This window comes from Pempheris klunzingeri, chromosome 5, assembly GCF_042242105.1.
Source record: "Pempheris klunzingeri isolate RE-2024b chromosome 5, fPemKlu1.hap1, whole genome shotgun sequence".
Lineage (NCBI taxonomy): Eukaryota > Metazoa > Chordata > Actinopteri > Acropomatiformes > Pempheridae > Pempheris > Pempheris klunzingeri.
Genome location: NC_092016.1, coordinates 10978088 through 10992543, shown reverse-complemented (window position 1 = coordinate 10992543; position 14456 = coordinate 10978088). Strand labels below are relative to the sequence as shown.

Below are 14456 nucleotides of genomic sequence, written 5' to 3'. Positions count from 1 at the left end.
AGTATGTGATCAGAGAGCTTTTGATGCAGCTATCTGGATTCTCATTTCTTTTTTTTTGGTTCATTAATGTTTTATTAAATGAGGTTTCATCTCACTGTAAAGCACAGCAGACAATTACTTTACTTTTTCTGTTCTGTTTTATTCGAATTGTTTTAATTCTGTCCGTTTTGCCACTCAGTTTTGGTCACTGACTTAAGACTCCATTAGCAGGCCTCCATGGCTGCCGACGCACCAGTGAATCTGTCATGATGCAAAAGAAAAGACGACCACAAAGAAGTTTACATGATGTCTGCTCAATGTTTTACACGGGCAAATGAAAAGATAGTTTTGCATGGCTGTTTTATTTTTCAAAAATATTCTGATGGGATAAGACCTCAAGAACAACAAAACATTTCCCTCAAACACAGTTTGGTCTTAATGCTCATATTTTTCCTTGAATAAACACAAATGCATCTGCATACATACAATTCAAAAAGTACATGTACATATCTTGTTTTGAATGGGTACATAATGATACACACTTGCCCTTTGAAATGTGACATTACACATCCACAGTTTGATCTTCAATACAGATTTCAATGTTGTGCTATTGAACATCCGCCAGTGTTTCTTTTTCTCTTTTTTTTTTCTTCTCAAACTAGCAGATTTTACAGGAAGAAAACGTGTTTAACTATTCTCCTCTTGAAGAGCAAGCAATAACACTGAACAGTTCATTCATAAAGAGGTACAGAAAAAAAGCACCGGAAGAACTGAAATGGTCTTCAGTCAAACGTCACCTCTTTTTCATCTTCATGTGAGCAAGAGCCAGTGTTTTGTGCTTTCTCTGTGCCAAGCTGTGTGAGGGCTCCCTCTGCTCTGAGTCCCTGTGTAAAGCTGTCCCTGTAACGGGGCTCGTCACTGTTTCAGGATGAGACAGGTGTCTGTTAGATGTGCGGCGGCCTGTCACACACAGCCATTCTCCTGCCTGGGCTTGTGCACCACAGGGGTGTGTGGGGGGTAGAGGGAGGGAGCGAGTGTGCACAGGAAACCAGCCAGCAGCGTAAGGCCCAGTCCACCCCAAGCACAAAACATGGACCAGCCATAACCGTGGCTGATGTCCTCTGGTATCCCAAACATGTAGCGAGGGTAGCGAGACAGTTCAAAGTTGATCCCAGCCACACATGTGCAAAGGGAGATTATGCAGCATGTCCCTGCCAGAGAGAGAAGGAAAAAAAAAAAACAGTCAGGCACGACATCAAGTCGTTTTGATGCATCATTTCACCACCATCTCATTAGCAAAGACCTTACTGCCCCTCTATGGTGATTCAGGGTAGTGCTCTTTATGTAAAGTGCATCTTACCTCCCATGAGGAAGAGGAGTCCAGCCACATACTGCATCAGATCATGCTCCTTACAGCAGCCCAACACGCCTATGATCCAGCCGAACAGGATGATGGATATGGCCATGCCTACGAAGCTGGCAGTCATCCTCTGGAGGTCTGCAAAGCGCACAAGAGAAGTGACAGTGTTTGCTGGGGGCGCTGCCAAGTTTCACTCACTCATTAATTCATCAGATTGTGAAAAGGCGTTTTGGGAACTCACGGAGCGCGTGCCACTCATCCTGCCTTATTGTCTTAGTCAGATTGATTGGCAGATTTCTGGGGAGCGCTGATGATGAGTAGTAGTATTTTATTGGTGTGCAGCGCGGAACCAATCCTGTGGATGTAAACAACACAAAGAGGATGTCACATAAGCCCTGAGATGAGATGAAAAGGATACCACAAGGCTCTCTGCTGCCACCCCCTTTCCTAAAAAAAAAAAAAAAAAAAAAAAGAAAAAGCACCCAACCCCCTTCCTCCACCACCACCACCACCCACCCATCCACCCACACCATTGTGGAGTAGCTTATTGTACGCATCTCGAGGCTTCTGTTACTACAGCTCGCCCTTTTGTGCTGGAAAATAACACTGCACGTTGATTGCGTTGTAACTGTACTCCATGTTGTAGCCTACTGCTTAGGCCTCGAGGGTCTCTGCGCAGCATCAGCACCTTGGATAGCGTATTCGCGCACAAAGTATTTAAAGGCAGCGCCTCACGCACAAACGCACCACAGATATCCAAAACAAAGACATTATAGCGCACAATATGACCCCCAAAAACCAAACCTTTAAAGATCAAATCCTCCATCCCCAAGTCAAATCCCTCCCGGTGGCACTTTCTCCACAGTCCGGTGACGGTGGAGTTGTACTGCCGACTGCAGAGGGACTCCATGGCCGGAGCAGGAGGCAAGACGTGCCGCTTAGCCCGCAGCAGCATTTTGCCGCTGACACCGGAGCCCCTCCTCTCCACATTTTTCTCCTTTGGCAACATGCGAAGAGGAAGGTTGTTGTTGGAGATGTAAATGTAGCCACGGTCGTTTACTTTGTTTGAATAATTCTTGCAGCGTTCCCGGTGCCTCCTCGCGTCAGTCTCGTACCAGTTGTCAGTGCTGATCGCTATCGCTATCAGTCCCAACGCGCAAAATGCCAAAAAGAGACCTGCCACGGTTAAAGTCCTCATAGCAGCCATGTTCCATGCGTATCTCGTCTCGGTGCCGTGATAATTCCACGGGACAGCGGGACTCCGCTCCTGGCTGCTGCTGTCAGTGTGAGAGGTGGGGAGGGAATTCAGCAATGCATGGAAATCTGAAATACAAAGAAATCCCCAAAGAACTCATTTCTCTGATTTGTCAACCACAGCCGGAAAAAAAAGCCAAATTCCGAGGCAGCGGATAAATAAATTTGGGCCTCGATGAGCTATTTTGGTTGTCTCCTCTCTGCCTCTGAACTCAGTCTAGCCTAGATACTGGTCAGTCCAACATTTCTTTCCAGTAGATGGAGACAGAGCAAATATTTGAAAGCACAATCAGCCCCAGGCCTGCACTTACAGCAGATCATGACCTGCTGGAAAAGATGGACAAAGTTTGACAGTCATGCCAGAGGAAGTGCCCTCCCTCAGGTTTTTATACCATCTCCTGTATCACCTCAGCTGCTGCTGTCTAAAATGTTCAGGCATGAAAGAGAGGCCATATTAAACCCCACAGAGGTCCCCAGTCTCTCTGTCTGCATACAGGAAATGATTTCATCACATCCAACAGACTGTCTCTGGTAACTTTCCATCGATAATACAGCCAAACAATTAAATAAAATGCATATATATTATTATAAAAATACACTAAATACCGTTTGGTCAACTGTATGATTTTGAATGAAGTCTTAAAAATATATATTTAAAAGAAAAAGCTGGTCGTTAAGCCTCAAACAGCATTATACATTATGGTTCAAGTATTTGTTTTTAGGTAATAATGTCTAGCAGGATTTAGGGGCAAAACAGATGCATGTACGTGCATCTGGGTTTTATTCTCCACTTTTTTGGGGGAAAATCTTACAAAACAAACAAATCAAATGGACGCAGTGGTTGCGGACATCTCACTCATGTTTATACCAGTTTCTTTCTCTTGGTCAATACTTCCTCAAATGAGACCATAATGCCAAACTAAAAGAGGAACAAGCCCGATTCCAAACTTCAGTTTTGGTTTCGTCTCCTGTGTTCAGTAACTCTTTAAAAAATTCCTCTCTTACGGGGATTTGTTGTGATTCAGAACAAATAAATCATATTTTCCTGCACAGCCAACGTAGGAAAGCTTGATTTTTCTACTTAATTATGAGGAGTTGAAGTAAATAACAATGTCATTTTGTTCAGGTTTCTTCTTATGTCAGGAATGAGTGCAGGATTAGCGTTAATGTTGCTCTAAGGTCACATCACTGCAGCACTGGAACTGGCGAGGAAGTTGACTAATACAAGGGCACAACACTGAGTATGTGTGGTAACAAATAAAGCCTGTTTAACAGTGTGACGCATTGCACAAATAACATTAGTGTTTTTTATACATGCGTCTAAATCACACAAAATGGATACAAACACATATGCATTTATAATATAGTTTGGGGAGAAAATAACTATTAAACAGCACAGCACCTATAATATAGGCACTATGATATAGATATTTTGAATAATAATAGATTATGATCTCCTCTCAAAAAAGAGGAATCATTATGAATTATTGTAGAATTATACCTCTTAAACATGCAGGAAATGCATGTAAATCTGATTGGCTCACACTGTACATTACCCTCGGCCATCAGGAACTAGCTGATCATATGAATTTGACAACTGGATGATGAGCGTAGACCACACAGGGTCGAGCTTATTTCACACTCTCATTTCCCATTTGTCTGGTGAAGTCAGTACTCAGCGACATTGCGTGTTGCTTGGTTAAGCAACAAGAAAAAGTTAACATACATCACAAGTCTGAAGGACCAAGACTCTCATGCTGCCTTGTTTACAAGATGGATGGCTATGTCATATCGTCTGTAAGTGTTTCTGCTTTGTTGTTTAACATTGGACCTTTTACAAAACAGTATTTGATCATGCTTTGTGACATTACGAGGGTGTTTTACTGTTTGTTCTACGGGTCATTCTGTGTGTTTCTATGGCTGTTTCTTAAAAAAAAAAAAAGGTGTTTAGTGTCCTAAATGGGACTTACAGGGAATTACATTTATGTATTAACATTAATATTTGAAAAAAACTTACTTTTGGAGTTGTGTTTGTGTTTAAAAGGGCATGTGTGTTTGATTTCTATGTGAAAACAGGGGAAATCACCCTCAACATACATGTATGTGTGTAAATATGCCATGTCACTGGTCACCTGATCTGTTCGGTTACTTTATTCTACTCATTTTTTGTCCTTATTTTCTTTTAAAAGTAATGAAAAATAAAGTAAAATACATAAATAAAACGAATTCAAGTGCATTACCTAATAGTCATATTTGACTTAATCTGAGCAGGACAAAGAGACTCAAACTTTCACATTCTCTTAACAAGATCTATGTTTTCCTCTCCAAAGGCCTCACAGGAAATCCTCCCAAATGAATCAGAGGACTACCGACCACCTGCGGAGCTGTACCCCTACCTCGCTAATGTAGGGGAGATCTATGAAGGTGAGAAGAGGAGGGTTTAACTGTTGAAAAGAGCCCAAATCTCTACACAACCTTTACCTCCTTTAATTTTCAGACAACAGGTGGACCTTCCACTCTGAGCGCATCCAGCCGACAGACTTTGAGAATTCTCCAGTGAATCACCTCACGGAGCTTCAGTCTGTGTCCCCTCAACAGCTGATACAGCCCTATCGCTACAGCAGCGAGTCTCTGCCCCTTCACCTGGAACCACCACTTGGACCTCTCTCTTTGTCACCACAAGTAAGATCGTATGTGGATATTAATGATGGCACTAGTGTGAAAAGACACATTCTCTACTGTACACGTGTAGTTTGAAATAAGGCCACACAAGCATATAAATAACAACATGTTTGGCTTGATTATACAGATTTGCATGCAGCAGCACTGATTTGCACTGATCAAAAAGCATCACTACTACTATTACACCATGTGATTCACACAAGTCATGCAACACACTATCACTACTGAGTGAAGACACATTTACCTGCTGTACACTGAAGGATTAGAACAGGCGCTAAAGCATAAAAATAACACTCCCAAGGAAAAAAACTTTGGTAGTAATTCAAAACAGCCTTTTCCCCTTTTTAATTGAAAATGATGGGATTTTTTTATTTGAATATTTTATCAGGGTCTGCCACTGGCCACTAATCGTCAATTAATCTGTTGATTGTTTTTCGATTAATTGTTCAGTCCATAAAATGTCAGAAGATTTGCAGATGACTCATTCAAATTGTTCGACTTATCAAACCCACAGTCAAATCAGTTTACTATCATAGAAGACCTGAAAAAAAAAACATTCACAAATAAGAAGGTGGAACCGGAGAAACAATCAATTAACAACATTGTTGCTGAGGAATCATCGGTCAATCGACTGATCAGCTCATCAACTAATCATTTCAGCTCTAATGTTATTGTACGTAAATGTGTGGATATACAGGATGTGCTCCAGAGCTGAATACTAAATCAAACAGAAAGGGTCCTTTGGACTAAATCTGTTGCTGCCACCATATAACAACACAACATATTTTCAGGAATACTCTCAAGGAAACATCACGGATTTAGTTTGTTTGAAAGCTTAAGATTAAATCTATTTCATCTCTACTGATACAGTACATTATGTGGACAGTTGGGGATATTTTCACTGAAATGTCATCTGCACCACGTGGTTTTGCTGAGCATTGAATTCTATTTTGGCAGAGTTACTTCCTCTTTTGGCACAATGGCAGTGTTTAAACGAAAATGTCAGACAGTGAATAATTGCAAAACAAAAATTTGCAGCTCTATCAGTCCTTTGTGTCAACCTGAACTATGACATGCTTTGAATTTTTCCTAAAGATCCCATATTACACCCCGTCCCTGTGCTACCAGTATCAGCCCTCTGCCTCGCCTGGCCATTACTACTCAGAAGAGGAACAGAGAGGAATCAGTCCCCCACTGGAGGTATCAGAAGGGGAGGCTGAATTTGAAGAGCACAACCACTCCTCCTTCAGGAAAGACACTAGTGAGTATTTCTGATCCTAATCTACTGAAAGTCACATCAAAGCCTGCAAAAACTGATAACCGCCAAACAAAATTGCTTGAACGAGTATCATTTTTTCCAAACCAGACAAGAAGAAAATCCGCTTGTACCAGTTCCTCCTGGACTTGCTACGAAATGGTGACATGAGCGACAGTATCTGGTGGGTGGACCAGGACAAAGGCATCTTCCAGTTCTCCACAAAACACAAAGAAGCTCTGGCCAGCCACTGGGGGATTCAGAAAGGAAACCGCAAAAAAATGACCTACCAAAAGATGGCTCGAGCTCTGAGGAACTATGGTAAAACTGGAGAGATTAAAAAAATAAAGAAGAAGTTAACATATCAGTTCAGTGATTTAGTGCTGCGGAACCTCTATGTGCGTCAGCATCCTCACTGATGAGGGAACAAAGGTTGTCTTTCTTTATGCTTAAATCACTGAACTAGCCAAGATTTTGTTTAACCTGTTCGCAACTTCACTTTGTGTTTTCTACCAAGTGTCTTATATATTTATTTGTGATGCCAGTGTAAATTCTCTACGGCATTTGCTTCCATATGAAGAGCTTCATTTTAGACCCAAATTAAGTTTGTATGTGTATGTCTGTGTACAGGGATTAAATGATGGTTAATCACCAGGGACACCTAAAAAAGTGTTTTAAATGACCTTTTGTCAAGAATGTGTCAAAATGAATATTATGTTCTATTCTTTTTGCCAAATTACTCAAATGAACTGAATCCACCTTTAAACAAGCATAAAACATGCGTGGGCCCACAAGTGTATGTGTGTATATTTCAGAGCATTTGTAGCCTATTTCTAATTCAGTCCAGGGAAATGTGAGTGGGCAACATTTTGGAGATAGTAGACAGCTGTAGTAGTTAGTAGTAATTACAAGACAGAAAGAATTACAGCATACAAGCAAGAAAGACAAAGTAGCAGAGAGGCATGTTAAAGGATTTCAAGATGCAGATAGAAAATAACAGAATAGAAATTCAACTGAGCACTTCATTTACAGGTGTTTCTAAGAATCTTTACATGCAGTTGCAAGCAGGTGTGGGGAATGAATCTGTCACCATGAAAAGACATCCGGCAACTGGCAGGGCCATGACCACAAAATCTGCAGTGTGTCATGCAGGTCTAGAAAGAAGACTGGTGGCGGGTGCTAATTTGGTGCCCTGGATACATATAAAGGCAAAAATCAAGTATACCATTCACACAGAGGGAGAAGGGAAATCATATCAGAGACCTTAGATCACACGTGATGCAACTACAGATATGACCAACTACAGAGCAAACACTGGCTGAGACTCCAGGAGGGTGAAAACCCAGATCAGTCGACTGGGAAACACAGACAACAGTCATTTAACATTTACTCATAGCACACTCCATAATAGCATTTCTCCTGATCAAAAATGTATTCTCGCTAGTCAGACAATTAATAATATCCACAATAATATTCTTACCAGTAGAAATAGTTTTTCAAGATATCTACAACTTTGATTGTACTACACAAAACACAAAAAAAGTAAAAGTGGCCATTTCATATCTAAACTGTATATAAATAATGCACATATCTGTAATTCACTTCTTCCTTGTCAAAAAGATCATCTCAGATATCCACAGTGATATTTTTCTATGGACAAATTACCTCACTTTTTTTGTGGATATCGGAAACTACATTTATTTTTAGTATCTAGAATGAACATTGTGGATATTCTCACTATATCCATTTGTTACTAGTCATGACTGAAGTGAGCCATTTTTGCCTGTATTATTTGGTTAGTTATCCAGAATTGCATTCTTACTTGTAAAAACATTATATTACATTTGTGGATATTTGAAATTAAATTTTTACTAAACATAATGCCAATTGTGGATATCTGTAATGACCTTTTCCCAGTTAAATATATTTTGGATTTTCAAAATTACTGGAATGTTTTTTTTTTTTTGTGATATTTTTTGGAAGTTTTTCCAATAAGAACTTGAAAGTCATATGAATGGCAAAAGTGCATCATTTGTCCTACAATGAATACCACTGTGGATATTTGTTTAAATGTTCTTTCTGATAAAGAGAAATTGAAAAGACCAACGGATCCAGTCTGACGTTAACAGACCATAATGGTCAACCGTCAGATTATTTTAGTCAGATTATATTATGAAGCACTTTAGTTCCGCTTTGATGGAAGTTTCCAGTCGGACGGTAAAAAAAACCTCATACTGATACAGCAGCTCAAATGGTCACATTCACTAACTAATCTTGTTGAGAAGTAACTTGTGTAACAGTATCCATCATAAATATAATAATAAATATAATATTATGATAATCAGTTACTTCCTTGTGGCTCAAACTTAATCTATGAATTTTATTCAGTTGAACCGCATCACAATATAAAGCGCTACATCACAGATGACGTCACGTTGTTCAGCCAATCAGAGCGCAGAAATTGTTTCGGTGCAAATTTCAAACGCCGTCCATTCGACAAACAGACGGCGCTCCGTCAACGTCTCTCTACGTGAAAAACTAATCGCGTAAAGGAAGATAGTTTTTTATTTTTAAATTCATTTTAGCTGTCGGCGGTGGCAACATGAGAGTCAGGTTAGTAACTTAATACTTTTATTAATTGGAGCCTTAATTGCTTACGTTAATAATGGTACATTCAGTTAGCAAACGTACTTCCTGATTAGCCTGTTGGTTTTCAGATAAAGCTAACTAGCTCTGCTGTGAGCGCACCCACACAGCTTGTAGGTTATCACGGCGGGACGCAGTAGCTGTCTGTGTGTGCTGCAATGAGTAATTTTGAATGGTAATTTAACTATTTTTTTCCTGTTAATCCGATGTCATTCCTGAAACCTGAGCTGGTATTGTTTAACGCTACAAGTGGCTAATGCTACAATACAGCGCCGCAAGCTAGCTAATGTTAGCTCTTTGCTACTAACAGTCTGCTACTTGGTTTAAATTGAAGCTACAGTGCTAACGTTGATACTGGACCGGCTTTTCTTCCAGTGAAGTCCACGCAGCAGAGTCTGTTGCGTACCTCAACAGAGCACAGGCCAGGTTGCAGGATATTTGGGAGGAAATCGGGATTCCAGAGGAGCAGCGCCTGCAGAGAACCAATGATGTTCACAAGCACATTAAAGTGAGTCCCAGGACAGTTTAAATAGTTAGTCTGGTTGGTGACCTAACAGAGACAAACTAACGCTTTTGTTTCGTTTCCCACGTCCTGTAGGGTTTGCTGGACCTCATGATTGCCGAAGAAGAGCAACTCAAGAAGAGGTTACTAAAAGGAATAGAGTCCTGTATTAAGGAACTTAATAATTTGTGCGCTGAACTTCAGCTGCCCCCCTTTGAGGTACGGTGTCATTTAGGAATATGTGGTTGTTTTTCTAAATCTGTATAACACGTTAGACTAATTTTCTTGGTTTCCTTGAAGGAGGAGGAGGGCTGCACCATGTTGCAGATGGAGAAGAATAGCCGCACACGTCTGGAGATGATGAAAGAGCACAAAAGGCAAAGAATGGAAGAGCTTAAGGGCCTCATTAGCAAAGACAATGAGCTGTGTGGTATTCTGTGCACCACCCCATTTTGCATCGACCAGAGCGCCATCCCATCACTGAAGCAACTAGAGACCTATCATGCCTACCTGGATGATCTGACAAAAGAGAAGGTGTTACTGACTTGCTGCTTTTCATAATGACTCAAGTGGTTTTTCTTATTAGGGTTGTAACCTGGCTTGTCTTTTCAGGAGCGTCGTCATGATGAATTTGTGAGCATCAAAAAGGAGATCAATGTATGCATGGATGATCTGGAGCAGCACCCAGAGACGAGCTTTGAGATGGATGTGATGTGTGAGGATGAGGAGGCATTTTGTCTGTCAAATGACAACATTGATGCTCTTAAACTACTCCTTAGTCAGGTGATTTAGTGATATTTGCATCTATATCTTTGTTAATCTGACACTATGATTAAACAAATGTCTTGTATTATATCCCATTATAATGAATGTATGATCGGTGCCTCCTTCCAGTTGCAAAAACGCAAGACTGACAATGAGAGCCGCTGTTCAGCTTTGCGCACAAAAATCCAGGAGCTGTGGGAGAGACTTCAGATTCCCCAAGAGGAAAGGGACACCCTCTCTGAGCATATGGTCAAGTCAACTAAGAGAAACATTGAGGCAGTAAGTGTACATAAATGAATAAGTGATATCACACAATGCAGTAGTGCACCTGTGTAACACAATTGTGGTCTGTCTTTCCAGCTCCAGGCTGACCTCCACCGTCTAGAGGTGTTGAAAATGCAGAGCATGAAAAGTGTCATTGAGGCCATCAGAGCTGAGATCGGCCTCCTCTGGGAGAAAAGCTTCTACAGCCAAGAACAGCAGCAAGCTTTTGTTCCATATCATGCTGGTGAATAACTTTTATATAATGAGTATATGCAGTTGATCAGCACAAAGGGAGTGTGGGTCTGAGTGCATGTTTTCTTGCTACAGATGACTTCACTGAAGACCTTCTCAACCTGCACGAAGCGGAGGTCAGGACCCTGAAGAAGTATTACGAGGACCACAAAGAACTCTTTGAGGGAGTCACAAAATGGAAGGACAACTGGACCGTGTACTTGGAACTTGATGTAAGTACTATCCTCGTGAATTTAGTGGGGACACATTTAACTTCTCAGACTTCTCTCTGAGGCAACGTGTGTGTGTGAATAATGTTTCTTCCATCTTAGAAAAAGGCTAATGACCCTGCAAGGTTCAACAACAGAGGTGGGAACCTTCTGAAAGAGGAGAAGCAGAGAACTGACCTGCAGAAAAGTTTGCCCAAGGTGAGGAAATGGTTAAAAGTAATGCTTGTTGACATGTTCTGTCAAACACAACAGGATTGCTATTTAAATGGTTTTTATGCTTGTAAGAGTGTTGGTGAGGATTCAAAACAGATTTGTTTAATTGGCAGTAAAACAAATGAGCTCAAGCCAACCATATGTGAAGAGGGTGGGAATGGTTGAGAGGGTGTTGGTGCCTTACCAGTTTTGGCCAACAGATGGGGATATTGAGACATAAGTCACCTCAGCCTGTAGTTCCTGTGCAGTCCATTATTGTGGACTTTATTTTAACATAAGGGGCTTTTAGAAATTGGACTACTGTCAAGTTACATTGACTGTCTGTCAATGTTATATCTGATAATATGGCAATAGGGTACAATTAGTCTTTCTTTGTTTCCTGTTTGTTCCAGCTGGAAAAGAGTCTGAAGGCCCAAATTGATGTTTGGGAGCAGGAGCAAGGCAAAGAATTCCTCGTCAATGGACAGAAATTTCTTGAGTATGTGCAGCAGGAGTGGGATCACCACCACACCGAGAAGGAGAAGGAGAAACTGGAAAGGGTTTGTCATTACTTGTTTACTCATTAAACACTACTTTAACTCTAATCTTTCCCTGTCACTGAAGTGTTGTCAATATGACTTAATCATTTTTGTTTTGAATAGCAACTGAAGAAAACTAAACAGACACAGGAGGACATGCTGTATGGAACTACAATGAGGACACCATCCAAAAGGCGGATAGCAGGGACGCCCACTCCTGGGAAAGTAAGAAAGGTAAGATGGTGCTGCAGATTTATTGCATTTGCAGTGACACTAACTGACTGTTTCTGGGTGAGTGAATAATCAAAAGTTGACCCAATTTTTTCTGCTGTCCTTTCAGCTCAATGGCACCTCGACCATCTCCACTCCTAACAGCTTCCTTAGTTCAGGCCTCGGTGGAACCATGTGCCAGTCGTCCATCCAGAAACCACCTCTGTCTGCCAGCAAGGTATGTTCACTGTCTTCCTTTGGATTCATCTCACTGACAGAATTCACATTATGTGTTTGACAGCCTGTCAGACCTTGAGAGTTAGAACAAGAGAGTCAGACACAGAGTGAATCAATCTGAGTCCACTCTCATGGCTTTTAGGCCACAATGATAGTGGGATTCAGAGAGGATGGACAATATGCTCCTCAATTCTACTTGAGGATAGTTGTGTTGAAAGGGATTATATTGTAAATATGCTGTATACTCATTGTTTTTGTTCAAGGGGATTCATTTATGTAAATTTCATGCATTTCAGGCTTTGCAGGAGTGTACTGATAAAGCATGATGGACATTTTCATTATATTGCAAGTTACAGTGTGTTTGCGTGTTTACAGTTGTGTTTTTTTTTCACTGTTTTTGTGGTTCTGCAGCCTGAATGTTTAAATGAAAGAACTGACAAACACATTCTTTCTCATTCTGGTTGGTCTTGTTGTAGGGTCTTGGCCTGCGCACCCCTGGACATGGAAGGACTCCGCGTGCACTAGACCGAAACAAGGAAAACATCTCCCACCTTAGTAGAAATACTCCAAGTGGCACACTAAGGTCTCAGGATACTCACGATAACACCTTCACCTTTAACTCTGTTGCTGGCTCCTATTCGGACTTTGCGGTAAATGGCAGTTTTACATCTGTTCATTTCCTAACTACAAACTAACAGCAATATACCAATATATAATCTGTTCTTTAAATTTGTGGGATTATACAGTTAATCCAGTAAAGTTATGGCTTGCCATGTAAATGCCATCAGGCATCACTGTTGAGCCAAAGCTGAATTTCAGTTAACACCTGAAGTTTTTCACTTCTTTAAAATATTGTCTTACACTTGTTTTGCAGACAAAATTCCCTGACTTGTGTAACTTTGTACAACTTTGAAACAAGACGGAGGATCAACTGTCTGTAAAATGACAAAAGAGAACATTAGCATGATGACGTGACCTGATTTTAATGTGTTGGTATTTTGTCGGCTGTACGACTTCAGTAACTATCAGATGGGGCAACTAAAAAAACAGCCATGCAAGAGTGCATGATAAACTGAATCTGTGCCTCAATATATTAGAAGAAATGTTAGGAAACTGCTAATCTGCATTAAAAACAAAGGTAGGCTAGATAAATTTCATTATCCCAGATAGGGAAACTCTAGTGGTCATGGTGCAGATGTACTTAAAACAGACTTGAAGTATTAAATCACATGGTAGTAAACAATAAACAAATACAATGACTACATATACCAGATTCTCTTTATTCGATTAGGGCAGTACGTCTTGAGAAAACAGTGGAAAAAGTGTAATCCTGTAATTCCTTTTTAAAAAATGTGCTTGTTCCCTGGGCCACAGTTTAACTTTCCACCACATTACTACTGAATTTTCTAAATCTGGATGTCATGACAAAATGTTTTTTCAAAATGAATATATACATTAGCATTTCATTTAACTTTGACATTTTTACTCCTTGTATATGAACAAAGATACTGACAGTTAACTGTGACTTTTCTTTACAGAGAGACCTCTCGAAGGCTTCTAAATCAAATGTGAAGTCTGGACTGCTGAACTCCACCGTCAGCCATCAGTGACGGCTCAAAGCGCCAGCTCCGTGGTAGTTTGGTGTGGTTTTGTCATAGTGGACAATGTAAAATTCTTACAAAAAATGTAAATAGTTATCTGCAAACATTTTGAGTCTCCTTTTGATCCTATTTTTGTAAGATTTCATTTCAGGGTAACTGCTGGAGCAGTTTTCTCTGCTCTATGTATTTTGTGGCAATTTAATGATGTGTGTACCAAGGCTGTTGTGGCTTTTTATTTGACATTTCTCTTCTGGATGTACAGCCTTTTAAGTGACATACTATTAACATTCGAGCACTACTATTAGCAATGTATCAGGTAGCCAGTGTACAGTGAGTTTCTTCCTCCAGCTGGAAAGAAATTAAATTTGCTCTTCAGAAACTAAATATTGTGAGTGCTTTTTTAAAATCAAGCTGTAAATAAATGCTCATCCTTACTAAGTGTATCCACTTATTATCTTGTGATTTTTAATTATACCTGTATGTTTTCATTCTAGCCCTTCTGGTTGCAC

The 14456-nt window shown here is 40.4% G+C and overlaps 3 protein-coding genes across 3 annotated transcripts; 2 read left to right on the top strand and 1 right to left on the bottom strand.

The window, feature by feature from the left end:
• Window positions 1-369: 369 nt before the first annotated feature.
• Window positions 370-2693, bottom strand: tmem276a (transmembrane protein 276a). Its single transcript, XM_070830981.1, has 4 exons — window positions 2144-2693; window positions 1581-1694; window positions 1340-1477; window positions 370-1190 (listed from the first exon to the last, which is right to left on the bottom strand). The coding sequence occupies exons 1-4, from the start codon at window positions 2544-2546 to the stop codon at window positions 943-945; spliced, it is 903 nt and encodes a 300-aa protein (XP_070687082.1). The 5' UTR covers window positions 2547-2693; the 3' UTR covers window positions 370-942.
• A 1582-nt stretch (window positions 2694-4275) lies between these two features.
• spi1a (Spi-1 proto-oncogene a) lies at window positions 4276-8254 on the top strand. Its single transcript, XM_070830724.1, has 5 exons — window positions 4276-4390; window positions 4924-5017; window positions 5091-5275; window positions 6371-6536; window positions 6642-8254. Exons 1-5 carry the CDS (start codon window positions 4367-4369, stop codon window positions 6947-6949), a joined length of 777 nt encoding a protein of 258 aa, XP_070686825.1. The 5' UTR covers window positions 4276-4366; the 3' UTR covers window positions 6950-8254.
• Window positions 8255-9025: 771 nt separating this feature from the next.
• Window positions 9026-14376, top strand: LOC139201247 (protein regulator of cytokinesis 1-like). The gene is made up of 14 exons (XM_070830520.1): window positions 9026-9143; window positions 9552-9684; window positions 9775-9897; window positions 9979-10212; window positions 10291-10461; window positions 10573-10722; window positions 10804-10951; window positions 11035-11171; window positions 11271-11366; window positions 11774-11920; window positions 12023-12133; window positions 12240-12347; window positions 12823-12996; window positions 13885-14376. Exons 1-14 carry the CDS (start codon window positions 9133-9135, stop codon window positions 13954-13956), a joined length of 1815 nt encoding a protein of 604 aa, XP_070686621.1. The 5' UTR covers window positions 9026-9132; the 3' UTR covers window positions 13957-14376.
• The last annotated feature ends 80 nt before the right edge of the window (window positions 14377-14456 follow it).

Excerpts from the sequence above, each read along its gene's own strand:
- tmem276a (XM_070830981.1), bottom strand. The coding sequence starts at position 2,546 with ATGGCTGCTATGAGGACTTTAACCGTGGCAGGTCTCTTTTTGGCATTT. Across the intron at positions 1,478-1,580 it reads GGATGAGTGGCACGCGCTCC|ACCTCCAGAGGATGACTGCC; the intron begins GTGAGTTCCCAA and ends TGCGCTTTGCAG. Across the intron at positions 1,191-1,339 it reads ACTCCTCTTCCTCATGGGAG|GGACATGCTGCATAATCTCC; the intron begins GTAAGATGCACT and ends TCTCTCTGGCAG.
- spi1a (XM_070830724.1), top strand. The coding sequence starts at position 4,367 with ATGGATGGCTATGTCATATCGTCT. Across the intron at positions 5,276-6,370 it reads CTCTCTCTTTGTCACCACAA|ATCCCATATTACACCCCGTC; the intron begins GTAAGATCGTAT and ends TTTTTCCTAAAG. Across the intron at positions 6,537-6,641 it reads CTCCTTCAGGAAAGACACTA|ACAAGAAGAAAATCCGCTTG; the intron begins GTGAGTATTTCT and ends TTTCCAAACCAG.
- LOC139201247 (XM_070830520.1), top strand. Across the intron at positions 10,462-10,572 it reads TTAAACTACTCCTTAGTCAG|TTGCAAAAACGCAAGACTGA; the intron begins GTGATTTAGTGA and ends GCCTCCTTCCAG. Across the intron at positions 11,367-11,773 it reads TGCAGAAAAGTTTGCCCAAG|CTGGAAAAGAGTCTGAAGGC; the intron begins GTGAGGAAATGG and ends TGTTTGTTCCAG.